Source organism: Cyprinodon variegatus, unplaced genomic scaffold (assembly GCF_000732505.1).
Source record: "Cyprinodon variegatus isolate N-32 unplaced genomic scaffold, C_variegatus-1.0 Scaffold314, whole genome shotgun sequence".
NCBI classification, from domain to species: domain Eukaryota; kingdom Metazoa; phylum Chordata; class Actinopteri; order Cyprinodontiformes; family Cyprinodontidae; genus Cyprinodon; species Cyprinodon variegatus.
In genome coordinates, this window is record NW_015150767.1 from 405,113 (window position 1) to 419,498 (window position 14,386).

Here is a 14,386-nt window from a genome sequence, read left to right on the forward strand (position 1 = left end):
CTAATGAAAGGAAAAGAAACAAGCAAGTGATAAGCCTTAGCTTTTATTTTTTATTGAATAAACACCTTTATTGGGCATAGAATAGGAAAACTAACTCTTGTTGAAACTATGATTGTCATTTAATCGCTGATTTGTGACTGTTGACAGAGAGATGTACACACAGAAGTTTCTAGCCACTCAGGATCTCCTTGCTGCAAGATGATGAATTTCAGGTTCAAGTGTCTTTTCTCCTACCTATAAAATTGCTGCTTTTCATTGACAGCCTAGTCTTTTTTTTAAATCTGTCTATAATACGTCTCTCCAGGAAACTATTGGCTCCTCCGTACAGGCAGCTCAAAAGATACCAAGCCTAAATGTGTCAATGTCCCCATAGTGCATTGTATTGTGAATCTTGCTCCACAATATTCCACCATTTCCAGATCTTTGCAGACATGAGGCTTGGTGTCATCTAGTTAACATGCTTACCAGACATCTATCTGAAGGCGCGAGTTTGGGTCAGGTGGGGAAAACTTGCACACAGGTGATCAGTGATTCAAAATGAACCAAAACGTTTTATTCAAGCTTAAAGCTCAAGAAGGGAAAAACAGGTCTTTGCCATGAAATCAACAAACTTTACTAAAAGAGTTGTCAAAAATCCCCTCAGATTTGATTAAAAATACCAGAAATGTGAGATAACCCAGCAACTTGATAGATGTATGTCCATAAAAAGGATATCTACAATATAATTAAAGATAACTATGAATAAATTCAGATTATTAAAGTCTTGATTTTGGATTTAATTTAAAATAGTTTCTTTCCAGTTTCCACAGTCCAAAAACATGACTGTTGGGTTAATCGGCTTCTCTAAATTCTCCTTCAGTTTGAGTGTGAGTGTGTGCATGAATGGTTGTTTGTCCTGTTTGTCTCTGTGTTGCCCTGCGATGGACTGGCGACCTGTCCAGGGTTCACCCTGCCTCTCGCCCATTGACGTCAGAATTTTCTTTATTTTGAAACATAACCATCACCTAAACTGAAGCGAGCAGCATTTTCTGCCTCTTCATGAACACCGTTATCCGTGCTCGCTGTGCTCCGGAAGGAATGACCTTGCCGCGTTTTCCCGTACTGCACGGGCAGCACTCCACTGCACACTCTCCCCTCCCTCTCTCTCTCTCCACACTTCAAACACATTTTCACCTGCAAGATCCCTTTAAATAGAAATGACCTTTGACTGAGCGGACGCCCACTCACATCAACACATCATGCACAGAGCGATCCGTTAGCCTCACATCTGTTAAAACAAAAGCAGGGTGTAAAATGCAGCGGGTAGAAAGATGAATCTACTAAACGTGGAAGGAAAAAGCACAATCAGCTTTTGAAAAATGAGCCACAGACAGGCGGAGATGGAGCCTGCTGTTAATGTTGACACATTAGTTCAGCTGTCAGCGCTGAGAAATAATGTGAAGGTGTGGCATTATGTATTTACAGAAAGTTTTTAAGGACTTGTTAAAGTTGTAAATGATTGATAAGAATGTGTAAACTATGGGTATATCTGGTTATAGCACATGTCAGTGAAATTGGAGGCGCTTTGATCAAACACCACATTTTTGTGAGTTCTTCCTAGTCTGCATTAATCATTGTACCAAATAGTGGAGCTAAAGAAGGAACCAGGGTTGTAAAGGCGATTGGTTTATCTATGGTAAAACGTCATTTAGTCACCCAGTAAAGGTTGATTCATGTTCCCCAATCAATCGTATGTGGGTGGTGTAGAATGCACAGTGCATCTCAATTTATGCAGATAGTTTCAGAGCTTCGGAAGAGTCAGGATGAACTTACTGACCCACTTTTAAGGACACTAACTGGGCTGTGTCAGCATCAGAGGGCCATTACTGGGCTACAGTGCAAAGCAAGAGGATAGCCTGGACTAATAACAATTTTTTTTTCTTTTTTAACCTCACACAGGCTTTATAAGAAATAAGGGAAGCAAGTTATTAATGAATGAGTTGATATAAAATATATTGATTTTCTTGATTGAATAATCAATTTTCTTAACAGTTGGATTTTTCTCAAGACTCTTTCCACAACATGAAGGGCTAAATGTTTTTCTAACAATATTCTAAGTTAACAAAAAAAAACAAAAAAAAAACAGTAAATTACATTTTAACAGTTTATTGTTTCAGGTGGAAATATTGTCTGAATAAATGAAAATGTTTTCTTACACATCATGAAAAGTATGTATAAGATATAACAAAACAGGAACCTGATATGTTAGTGAAAAAAAAAATGAATAAAAAATGTGGAATGCTTACTTTTTTCCAATTTCCAAAGAGATAAAACTATGATTAAAAGACAGGGTATGTCGCTCTGACATACTGTCAGGCTATTTGTCTTTGTTTTAATACAGTGGATGCTTACTGTGACATTGTGATATATCTATGTATGTTTCTAGTGTATTGCAATACTGTGGTGGGAGAGACTGAACTGTTTCTAGCCCTTTAACCAAGGTATTCTGGTGAAGACCCTCTGTCATCCAGGTCATAGTCATTACAAAAAAAGTAAAAAAAAAAAAACAATCCACTGGACTTTGTTTCCAAGTTTGAAGATGTTTTGCTTCCCATCCAGGAAGCTTTTTCAATTCAAAATGTCAGATATAGTGTTGAATTTGAGGCTTTATAGAGTGGACCAAAAACAAAGCCTTGTTATGGCTTAGAAAAGCTGCAGATTAAACTGGATGAATTGGTCCGCCCCTTAGGAATGGGCTTTGTTTTCCTGGATGGGAAGCGAAAAATCTTCAAACTTGGAAACAAAGTCCAGTGGATTGTTTTTTAACTTTAACCAAGATGTTCCTGTTGCTCTCAGAGAAATGCTAAAACTCGACTCAATAAAATCATAATAGCCTTCCCAGTCTATAGTGCTTGTTGCCAGCTTGTATTCTACCATGCAACATTTTTAAAAAAAATATCCTCCACTTTTTAATACTCTCACCTTTTGAGCGCAGCAGAAAAGTTGATACAGCTTTAGTTGTATTGTTGGCACTTTGTGGAGAGCGTGATCTCTTCTGCTCGTATCTGCTGGGATAACAATATGAGAGCTTAATAAAGAAGGCTGGCTCTGTTCTTTTAACTGCAGAGCCCCGGAGATGCATTCACAAAGAGGAATTCTTCATAAAGTAAAGAACATTATGGAAAACAGTGAAAATCCTCTTAGTCAGACAGAGTGTCTCCAGCCAGAGGCTTCTCCAGACCTTCTATAGACAGACAGCTACAGAAAATCCACAATGCCTAAAGCATCAACACTTACAACAAGCCAATGAGTTATTACAGCATTTAATTTCCCTTTAGGATATAAAAGAAAAAAACGTTTTCAAATTGAATTTGAATTTAGGTTATTTTGGTTTTATCAATTATGAGATAGAGCTAATTTTTATCTAACAAACCATGAATCAACAATAAATCATAAGTGAATTATTTGTTTGCATCCCAGTTAGAAACGACAGAGGCAGTGGGATCCTTAAGGTGGTGATGGTGATGAAGCAGGATAACTCACCCTGCTACAACCTCTCAGGAATGGTTCAACAACGGCATGAACCTTTCAGGTGTTTACCTGCCTTCTGAATTTCCCTGATTTCTTACTTTTCCTGAAGGAAATCTGTTCATGTGTGGTATGTTTGCTTGCCGAGAGGCTGCACACTATAGAGCCAAACCTGTTATATGGGCTATTTGTCAATAGGAGGTTTTGAAGATATGAGACTGAGGCACAACTCTCTCTTTAAAAAACCTGCTTTGCTTTGTAATAATTGGTAGTGACATAACAGAGGGTATCTGCATGACCCATGAGAAATTATAAGAAGTATGTAGGGTTATTTAGTGAGTAACTAAAGTAATGTGGAGTAAAGTTTAGGCACTGACTGGACTTGGACAACCCGTTCCTCATCAATGTCATGTGGAGGTCTGTAGGGTCAAAGAATCAACGCCTCGGCTGACAGCGGTCCGGAGCCTATAGTGAGACAGAGGCTCAGTGGGATTCCTTAATTCTATGCTTGACTTATACTGAGAGTGAGCCCTGGATGAGATGAGATTTAAGCTGTTTGAAAAGCACTGCCGATTGGTGCCTTTTTTTCTAAATGCAGCCTAATGAGTCATTTTGTCTAAACGGTATGTATGATCATCAGTGATTGGTCCAAATTGAAATGCCATGGCTCATTGATTTTATAGGTCCTCTTTGATATTTTATTATGAAGCATCACAACTGTGGGCGAGTCCTAATGTGAAAAGATGTTACAGCAAGGATGAGTCACTGTGTCTGAAGTCTGACTAATTTTATGATACTAGTTTTTATGTTGATCTTCCAAGGGTACATATCCAGACTCCTGTGTTTACCTCCCACACTGTACAGAGCAATGAATGACATGGTTGGAAACAAAGACACTGCTTTCAGTCATACCAAGTCACTTAGCAAGTTGCATCCCAGCAGCTTTACTGTAGAGCAGACTGGTATAATGGCTCAGAAAGTAGGCAAGACAGAAAGAGGAATACTTAAAAAGCATTTATTCAAATAATGACGGAAGAGATCTGCAGTGTCAGTGGCTGCAGTGGCTAGGACGTCTGAGGCAGGAAGACGCTGACACGATGCTGCCAGAGAGTTCCAGATGCGGAAGCCTAGAAAGCTGCAGAGCTGACTGGAGATCAGATCAGAGCTGACGAAGGAAGTCAGGATAATCCACAGGGCAAAATAAAGAGATAGATCCATGTTCAGTCCACAGAAGAATCCAACAGGAGTCCGAAGAGAGGCTGGCAAACAGATCAGACGGGCAGGCAGGCTCCAAGGTCCAAATACAGAAACAGATCAGGATCAGACAATCAGAACACTATAGAAAAGCTAGAGAACTCTCAACACCAAAAGCTCAAGAATAATCTGGCACTGATGGCTGGGACCAAGGGTTTTAAATAGAAGCAGGAGCAGGTGGATCAGATGAGGCATGATGAGGAACAGGGCAGAGCTGGACAGGTGAATGAAATGAGCAATCAAGCCAGCCATCAGCGTCAAGATCATGACAACAGGCCTCCATCCTACTTTTGGATACCAGAGTTTACTATAGTTTTACCATCCCTGCTATAAAGGATTTAAATGACCACCTACATCATGTTGTAGTGTTATATTAACTTAGTTTGGATAACAGTACAATGTTTGCAGAGAATTCTGTCATAATATGATTTCTATTCAATTCACAATCAGTCCCATTATTACTGAGTAACAAAAAACAAACTTAACATAGCCTGAAATTAAAATGAGTTCTTAGAAGCTTAGTTTAGTTTGCTTATTCCTACTTTAAAACCACTATAAGTCATGGTATAGAACCAAATGTTTCACAATTATCTTCAATAAAATTAATTAATGGAAATACATTTTTTATTTTCAAAATAATGCTTCATTTTATGACTCATAAATTAGGTTAGAAAAAAATCATCAAAGTGCCTTTTCATTTTCTCATCCCTTTGTGTATCTATTAAAATGATAAATAAAATATGATTTTGGATAAAATTTCTAATCTCTGTCCCATCAGTTTGGACACCATCTAGAAACATATTAACAGAGGCTGAACCAACTGCCCTAAAATACTAAAAAAAAGGGATGCTATGTAATTAAAACTAACCCCTTTTTAACTGAGTCATTTATGCAGATTAGCATTGTGGGCAACCTGGGAGCAGCTGTCAGCTGCAGCTGAAAGCAGGGTAACATTGAACCAATGTTGTGAGACTGCACTCCCTACACCCTAAAAATGATCATAGATGCAAATAGTTGACTTTTTTTTTTTTAGATTAAACAGTTAGGTTTTTGTTTGTTACCCATTTGAAGGAAATTTCTTGTCACTTTTACATTAATGTTAGACTATAATTTGAAAAAGTAAAATATGAGGTTCTTTTGGGGTGCTGTGTTTCTCTCTGAGAGCAGCCTATGGCAGCCAGGAAGAATGCAAAACCAAACAGTGTCACCTCCCAGGTTTCATGGTTACTTTTCCGTCAGAAACTCCAGGGAAAAAAACAACGAAACAACGGAAAGGGGGAAAGATTTAATCAAGGATGTTTTCATGTCACAATCGGCTAAAGGACACAGGGACGGAAGGTACATTGTGAGCAGCTCTCTCATCTCCAGTGATAAAGGATCTGATAGAAAAGCTCTTTAATAAAGCTTTTAGCATGCGTTTCCTTTGCACCAGAGGCCATCATTTTCTGTGTTCCTCTAAAAATGACGCCGTCTCATCAGTAATGTCCTGTGTTATTTTGAACCCAAATTGCAGCCTCTTAGGATCCTTACATGCTGGCTTCCATTCGTATCCTGTGAACAACTGACATGAGATTGATCAGCTTCCCAGGGGAACAGTTACAACACACCGGCTCACAAACAGATAGCTTTGTCTGTGAATGACAGAGATCGATATCTAAATTTACTGCTGTGTTAACGGAGAGGATCTGAAGCAAAAGTGGCAACAGCGATGATGGATTCGCCTTTATCTGTTTATGGACGGTCAAGCAGAGTTAATGGGTTTAACATGTAGCTTTTAATTACATAAGGTAGCTGCAAATTCTGCATCCATCTATTAGTCCTGACACTGTGGTGTAAATGAAAGAGCATCACATCTGTCATCACTGCTAAATCATGCTGTTAACACATTATATGTGTTTTCAAGATAAAATATGTTAGTCTGTATCTTAAGGACTATCCCATTCCTGATACTATTCCTAAGGAGTAACTAAACCTCAAAGTTTCATTTTTCTTTTCAGGATAAACTGTATAAATTAGGACTTATTGGTAGAGAATGGCTTATATAGGCTTTTTAATGCAATAAGTGTTATTTTGACATGTGCTGCTGATATTTTTGGGCCAATTTTTAGAGCTGATATTGATATTTAAAGATGATATTGCTTCATCTTCCTCCAGTTAGATGAAAAAATGACACAATAATAATACATTTTAAACTAGTTTTAGTATAAACATGAAATAAATATTTATTACCAAATCAAACAAAACATTTACAAATGGATAAAAATAGAGGGAGCAGCAATGCATGTCCTTCACATGACCTCAATGAATGCCTGCTTAGAGCACAAATATAAAAGCTAATATATATAAAAATATTGGCATGCCGGAGTATTGTCTCCATTTATTGGCACTACCATATGTGATACTGTCTGTTTTCATGTAAGCTTGTTCTGTAATTATTAGTAGAAACCAGTTTGAACAAGGTTCTGCCCTCTAAGGGTGGAAACGTGGCTACTGCAGTTATCCTCTCGATTAAAAGCGATATAGGTGTACCTTACAGCCCCATATTTGTCGTTAATGTTGCATTTGACTTACCTTGAAACTTCAAATCGGGAAATCCCAGTGATGTAATCTGAGTTGACAGCGCTCCAGTTTCCTGTGAATTCATTAGAGAGATAAACACACTAACAGGGAATTTTTTGAAAAGTTGTTAGAAAAAAAGGAACCCTAAAACGCAGTCACATAGGATGATGGTCCGAGGCTATGCTTTGAAGCCTTATGCTACATTGAGACTAGAGACTGACATTTTTTCAGGAATCCCACGGGTCACGGGATACCCGTGGGATGGGAGTCAGTATTAGTAACGATCACGTGATTGGGACGGTACAGGATTAAACATTAACGGGAGCAGACAGGAGCGGGAGCAAACCAATAGTAACTAAAAAAAACTAGGATCGATTCCAAAAAATAAAATAAAATAGAAAGAAAAAAAAATCCAGTACCGGCACCGCCATTTTGTAGTTTTTTTCACATGAAGTCTACACTATAATGCGAGTCAAAAAAACTACACGACCCAAAAACCAACAGTGCTTCCGCTCTGAGTTTTTCACCCACGCTCAAAAACAACAATGGAGGGACCAACAGTTAGTGGCGAACTCGACTTCGATAAGTTTGATCTGCAACGCAAGCTGAATAGGAGTGGTGCGGGAGTCATTCTGAATGAGAGCAGGATGGGAGTAGGAGTAATTTCACCAGGAGTGGGACAGGATTTAGATTTCTATTCTGGCCCGGGATCGGGACGGGACACAATTTTTTTCTGTGGGAGTGGGACGGGACAGGAGTGAAAATCCACTCCCGTGTCAGTCTCTAATTGAGACCACATGCGATTGAACAACAAAAATGCGCTTGCTGCTTCGCTTTTGATGGTTTTACCAATTAAGGACCGACTTGACGCGGCTTTTTTATATTTGCTGTGATTAATGGGTAAAAAGTCGTTTTTAATACCTTTTTTAAATGAGAAAGTCCATCTGAAAACTTAATCTGTGCAGTCAATTCATCAAGATTACAATCCTGCCTTAGATTATTATTGTGTTGCCGGAACCAGCACAAAACACGAAGTACATCGTTGGTGCGCTGTCACTGGAAATACCCAGCAACAGCTGGCTCTGGCCTGGTCGCCTCTCTGGGGTTTTCCTCTACAGTTCGTAGCAGCTGGAAGGAGGTTTTAGGGGTTCTCATGAATGCAATCAAAACTGCAGGCATCAGAATGATGAAAGCTAAAATATTTTGCGGGTATTTCGGGTTTCAACATTTTAAGTTAATGTAGGTGTTAATAAACTGTTACAGATCAGTGATAATAGTGATCTGCATCAGCAGCGCTGACTTTCAGCTCCCAGATCCGCTTCTCTTAATAGGTGGTGGTTGTGGCGTGTTGAGCAGCAAAGGTTACATTTTTCACACTCTGAAAGCGTTTGCTTGTGAAGCGCATCAGAAGCTTAGAGGCCCATGAGGCGCTGCCTCACCAGCTTGAAACATGCGGCAGGACCTTATGATGCGTGTCAACCATTGACTTTGCATGTAAAGCAGCTGCCTCTGCTGCTTAAATAGCGTGCGGTCTGAACATAGCATTAACACCTGGACAGAAGTGGTGGAACCATTGAACATGACAGACTAGCAAGCAATTTCTTACTATAAGTTCAAGTGCACGTTGGTTATTCGGGAGGACAAAGCAAAGCAAATATTGAACACAGATTATAATACAGTTTTGCAAATTGTGCACATGTAAATAAGCTGTGATGACAGAGCCAGGCTGGCTGAACAGTATGCAGGAGATTGACTCAATACGGCAAAAGCTGAAGAAATCACAGGGGTGCATCAATACAAGGCATCTAGAGCGGAGATGCATCAGGGACTATCAATAATGAAAATACCCCTTTGTGGCACCAGGCTAAGAACTGATTCAACTTATTATGTTTTGTTTTATTTTTTGGTTTTAAATTTTATGAAAATTAAGATTTATAATATAGAAAGCTGAAGTGGATTCGCTTTTTAAAAAAGTTTTGATAACTCATGTTTTAAGTTGAGCGAGCAGGTTGAAAATCCTCTGGAATCTGCACACGCCAACATCACTGATCAATGAAACAGAGCGTACGCTCTACGCCTGTCATTAGGCATCAGCTGTCAGACTCATCGCAGATCTACCAGGGGAGCTTCTCAGTCAGAACCCTATGACTCAGAGGCCTGGCAGCCCCATTTGTTTTCCCTTTCATGCCAAAACGGATTGATTTTAATCCCTGTCCTGTTCAAGCAATTAATAACTCGCCATCTGACTTGGTGTTTGCGTTTCCTGTTATGGTACAACACTGAACATATTCCCTGGAGAAGTGTGGCAGCTTAGCACACTGGGTGTTTTTGTTCTCAGCGACATACTCCCCTTGTAGCAAAGCCAGCGCCATAGTGAGTTGTAAACAGCATTCCTCAAGTGTTAATTGAACCTACTCTACATGCTTCACCAACCCTTAGGCTCGGTCTGTCAGCACAGTTTACTACCAGCTTTTATACGTACATGTGGGAATGGAAAGAGGTGAAATAATGTGACTAATTGTTAAAGTTAAAAACACAACCTGCTGTAGTTAAGGTTTTATGATACCTGCTTTTTGTCAGAAGATCAAAGACTGGATCCATTTTTATAAAAACAAATAAATAAGTAAATTAAGAGCAATTGATAATTAATTGGTCTTTGATATTCACAGTATTTCCTGTACCGCATGTGTCATTTTAATCAACTTGGTCTGGCACCATCAAAAATTCTCTGGAGTCGAAAAACAGTCCGAATTCTCTTATCTCTGGGAGAAAATGTTGATAAAAATGCTGCTTCATTTGCCACACTTATACCGTTAGGTATGCATTCCACAAATCTGTCTTTTAGAGAAGAGTTTCTAGAAGAAGCCATTGTTGAAAGAAAGACATAAAAAGTCCATTTGCGATTTTTCTACCAGCCATGTGGAGAGTAAGGTAAACGTCTGGACAACATTCCAGAGTTTGCAGGACATTGTTGACTATGATACGTTCTATAACTCCCATCACCCTGAACACACAGTCATGTTTCAACCAAGATGAAAGACGGTGGTGGCAGCATCATGCTTTGGGGTACCTTTTTCTCAAGAACAGGATGGTGCTGGATTCAGACCTTTTAAACATACAGGTAGAGTTAATCAGAAATGCTTTATATTAACACAAATTATAAAAAAATATCCCACTTAAAGTTCAGAACTAAATCTGATTTTAAATCACAGATTTCCTCCCTTCAGTTTTACGTGGCTTAAGATTTTTAGCAAAACAAACTAATAAATGTTGATCAGATCTTATTTTTTATAAACCCTTAAAGATTTTCAGTTTAAATTGCGAAAAGGCTGGGAAGATAAAATCTAAATCAAACTTTTAAGGTTTAATTTGTAGAGAATCTTATTATTTTTTTTTTTATCTTAGAATCAGAAGAATCCACTTTGTGGAGTTTTTTTCCACCTTAATCCCTTAAGAACACAATGAGCTGGGAAGTTTTGACTTGAAAAAATGTGAAACGTTCTCCTCCCACACTTGCTGCTGACGGCAATCCAATCTGTCTAGAGTCTCTGCAGGTAAAGCATTGATATGTGACGGTAACCCTGGGACAGGATGTAGTTAGGCTGGAAGCTAACCGTGTCGTGGTAAATCCCTGTTCTGGGACGTGCTGCTGCCGTGTCACTGGCCCTCCTGGGAAAACTCGCTATGCTGTAGGATTCACTCTTCTGCTACGTCAAAGATGATTTTGCTGTTCTCTAAAGGGTGTTATTTTGTATTAATAGAGCCTGGGAGTGGATGTAGACCTTCACAGGTGTGAGTGTGCTCCTCATTAGCTGTGTTGGTGTAATTTAAGAATCAAACCCTTGCAGTTTAGCTGTGTTTCATATGAAGAACCCTTCAAAGCCAAAACACATGCAGCCGTAATTGAAATTGACAAGCTAATGAGCTGACGGTGTGTTTTTACTTCTATTCAATATTTCGAGTAGAAATGCTCTCCAGTGCGCTTACACACTCTCCATAGTGCTTGGTGTTGTTTACCCAGTCCAATGGTTTCACACTCTGCCAGAGGCTTTGAATGGCTGACTGGATGAGTCTGTAACTGACAGAGGCTCGCGCCTCAACTGTCCTGCATTTGTGCTGAGCCTGACACTTTACTCCACACAGGGTGGGATGGGCGACTAGGAAGGGGTCCTGTGGTCGACCCCTCGCATTCTACACTGTGCTGGGAAAGTTATGGCTACTGAGAGGGGAGAGATTAATAAGGGTTCTAATTGTAAATGTTTAAAAATAGCACAATGAATTCACTGTTTAAGGTGTATGGCAGGTTCCTAATTTCTTCTATTTTTCTCTCTTTCCTGTTACTTTAGTCATAACCAAAGGACCACATCATTTATTCATCCTGTAACGGGACAGATTTCCTCAGAGAACGTGGACTTCCTCCTGCAAGAACAGTAAGTGAACAAATGTTACACTTTTTACTACTTTTAGCCAGAGAAATAGACCCGTTGAAGCCATTAATTATCTTTCTATCAATAATAAAAGGTCTATAGCTACACTAAAATTTGTTTAGATCATTTTCCATTAATAATATTAAATTATTTCTAAAAGGAACATAATATCAATAAATTGAAATAAATAATCTTTGTGGTTTAATTTTCTGTTTAAACACAACAGCTGCATCGAGAAATGTTCTGTACCGCTTGAATTATAGCTGCTTTTTTTATTTCTTGATTTCTTTGTTTTGGATAAGGGGGAATGCTAATGCTTTTCTGAAGGACGTGCATTGAAGGTTTGTTCTTACTATGTTGCCGGTTGCTGCACCAGAAATGAAGAAAATACTGCTCTCTACTTCTTTAGACCAGGAGCCAAGAATTGCACCTGGGCATACTTTTAGTTCGATCTGTTTTTCCTCTATTCAGGGCTTGCCAACATTTTTAAGTTTTTATTCTGAACCAAAAACACAGCTTTCCCTGGTCTTAAGGCTGCTGAAAGTTGCTTACATTTTATTTTGAAAGTATTATTATTTTTCTACACATCTCTCTCATGTAGGAGAATCAATGTTTTCTTCTTTTTGGAAGCATTACAGTTTTTTTTTTTTACTGTGAACAGTTCCTCAGAATTGTATTGCATAGTTGAAGTGAGGTGGTTTGAGGTGAACTGAAGTGTAGAGAGTAGGTTTGCTAAAAATGTTTTCATGTATAAAAATGAAGCTTACAAAAGCAGTCACATATGGAACAGTTAGTAAAATTAGTGTTAGAATAAGCAGGCGATGAAACTGCAGGGGAAAATATCAGGAAAACAGAATGCTGAGCAAAACAATTGAGCAGTTAACTATGATGGCGTAATAGGGCCAGGTGAGAGATAAAAAAAAAATAAATCATAATAGAAAGTCATAACATATTACAAGAATAAAACTGTAACATTACGAGAATGAAATCATAACATTACGAGAAAAAAGTTGTAATATTACAAGGATAAAATTGTAACATTATGAAAATAAAATCATAACATTACGAGAATAAAGTCGTAAAATTACGAGAATAAAGTTGAAAATTACAAGAATGAAATCATAATACCACAACCTGTTTCAGAAAAAAGCTTCGAGCTCCAACCAGCATATGACGGCTGACCAGCACCATCAAACAGCAACCTAAGTCCACTTTAACATACTGCCCAATTTAATACGGATGTGTTTAAAGATTTCCTTATTTGTCAAACTGATGCCAAAAAATGTCACATGATGCTCGACAATCCTAATTTTAGGGAAGAAAGTGCTTCTTGTAAGAGTTGTCATAAAATACAACTTTATTTTTTGTATTATTAGAACCTTATTCTTATAATGTGACGACTTTATTCTTGTAATTCTATAACTTTATCCTTGTATTTTTATGACTTTATTCTCATAATATTAGGACTTATTCTCGTAATGTTGCAACTCTAGTCTTGTAATTTTATGACTTAATTCTCGCTTTATTCTCATAATGTTACAATTTTATTCTTGTAAAGTTGTGACTATTCTTGTAATTTTATTACTTTATTCTCGTAATATTAGGACTTTATTCTCGTAATGTTACCATTGTATTCTTGTAATTTAATGACTTTATTCTCGTTATGTTACGACTTTATTCTTGTAATATTAGGACTTTATTTTTGTAATGTTACGACTTCTCATAATGTTGCGACTGTATCCTTGTAATTTTATAACTTTATTCTCGTTATATTAGGACTTTATGTAAAGCAAGCCAGAAGATCTACCCACATGATTCTTTAAGAGGGGAAATAAACTAGGAAGCTTAACACAAAAGAATGAACTACTATGGAAGCACCTTTTCAACTTTTGTAAACTCAGAAAAATAAATTAATATAGCAAAAACTTAAATTGCAAAGTTTAAAACAGAAAAGAAAAAAAAAAAAAAGGATGAAAATATTAACAAACCCCAAAAAATATTCAGTAATACTGAATAAAGATCAAAGACCATAAAAACCAAAGTAAAAACCCAAACACCTGGGGTGGTTACAGGGCTCTGGTGTAATATTGCTAGATTGACTTGTGATGTGCACAATCGTCTGGCAGCAAGAAGGTCCTTTTTTCAAATCCCAGTGTGGGCTCATTCTACATGGATTTTTGCATTTTTATACCTGGTCATGTTTGGGCTTTGGCTTCCGCTTTCAACTCTACTCTCAAAGACAGCATGACTGTTAGCTAAATTGAGAGAAATATCTATATATATTAATTTTAAGGCTTTCCGTTTCAGCAAAGTAGGAGACTAGAAAACACAAAGCAGTGATTATATTGTGGATTATAGAATTGAAAATTCCTTTAATGTCACACAATAGGAAAATTGTGGTGTTTATAGCAGCAAATGTTATAGTAGAAGTGTTCACACAATGTGTACCTTAGAAAAGTGTATAAAAATAACAGATAGGAAAATAAAACAAAAAGAGCATTGTATAGTGTTTTACAATATAATACTCTGTGTCTGGGTAATGACAAATCAATAACAGCTGTGGACATTTTAACAGTAATGGATATGTGAAAAATGGCAGCAACTAGAGAGATGATTTTGCACCAGAGATGTGCAAAAAA

The 14,386-nt window shown here is 37.8% G+C and overlaps 1 protein-coding gene across 8 annotated transcripts in view; it reads left to right on the plus strand.

Moving 5' to 3' along the window:
- Window positions 1–14,386, plus strand: part of LOC107090889 (pleckstrin homology domain-containing family A member 7-like) — a 186,696-nt gene that overhangs the window by 73,992 nt on the left and 98,318 nt on the right. For 7 of the 8 annotated variants that reach the window (XM_015384502.1, XM_015384503.1, XM_015384501.1 and 4 more), the window contains one exon: window positions 11,667–11,750. In XM_015384502.1, the coding sequence (XP_015239988.1) occupies window positions 11,667–11,750 (84 nt within the window). Of the gene's footprint in view, window positions 1–183; window positions 213–11,666; window positions 11,751–14,386 lie in introns of those variants that run through there. The other variant, XM_015384506.1, reaches the window with a different exon arrangement.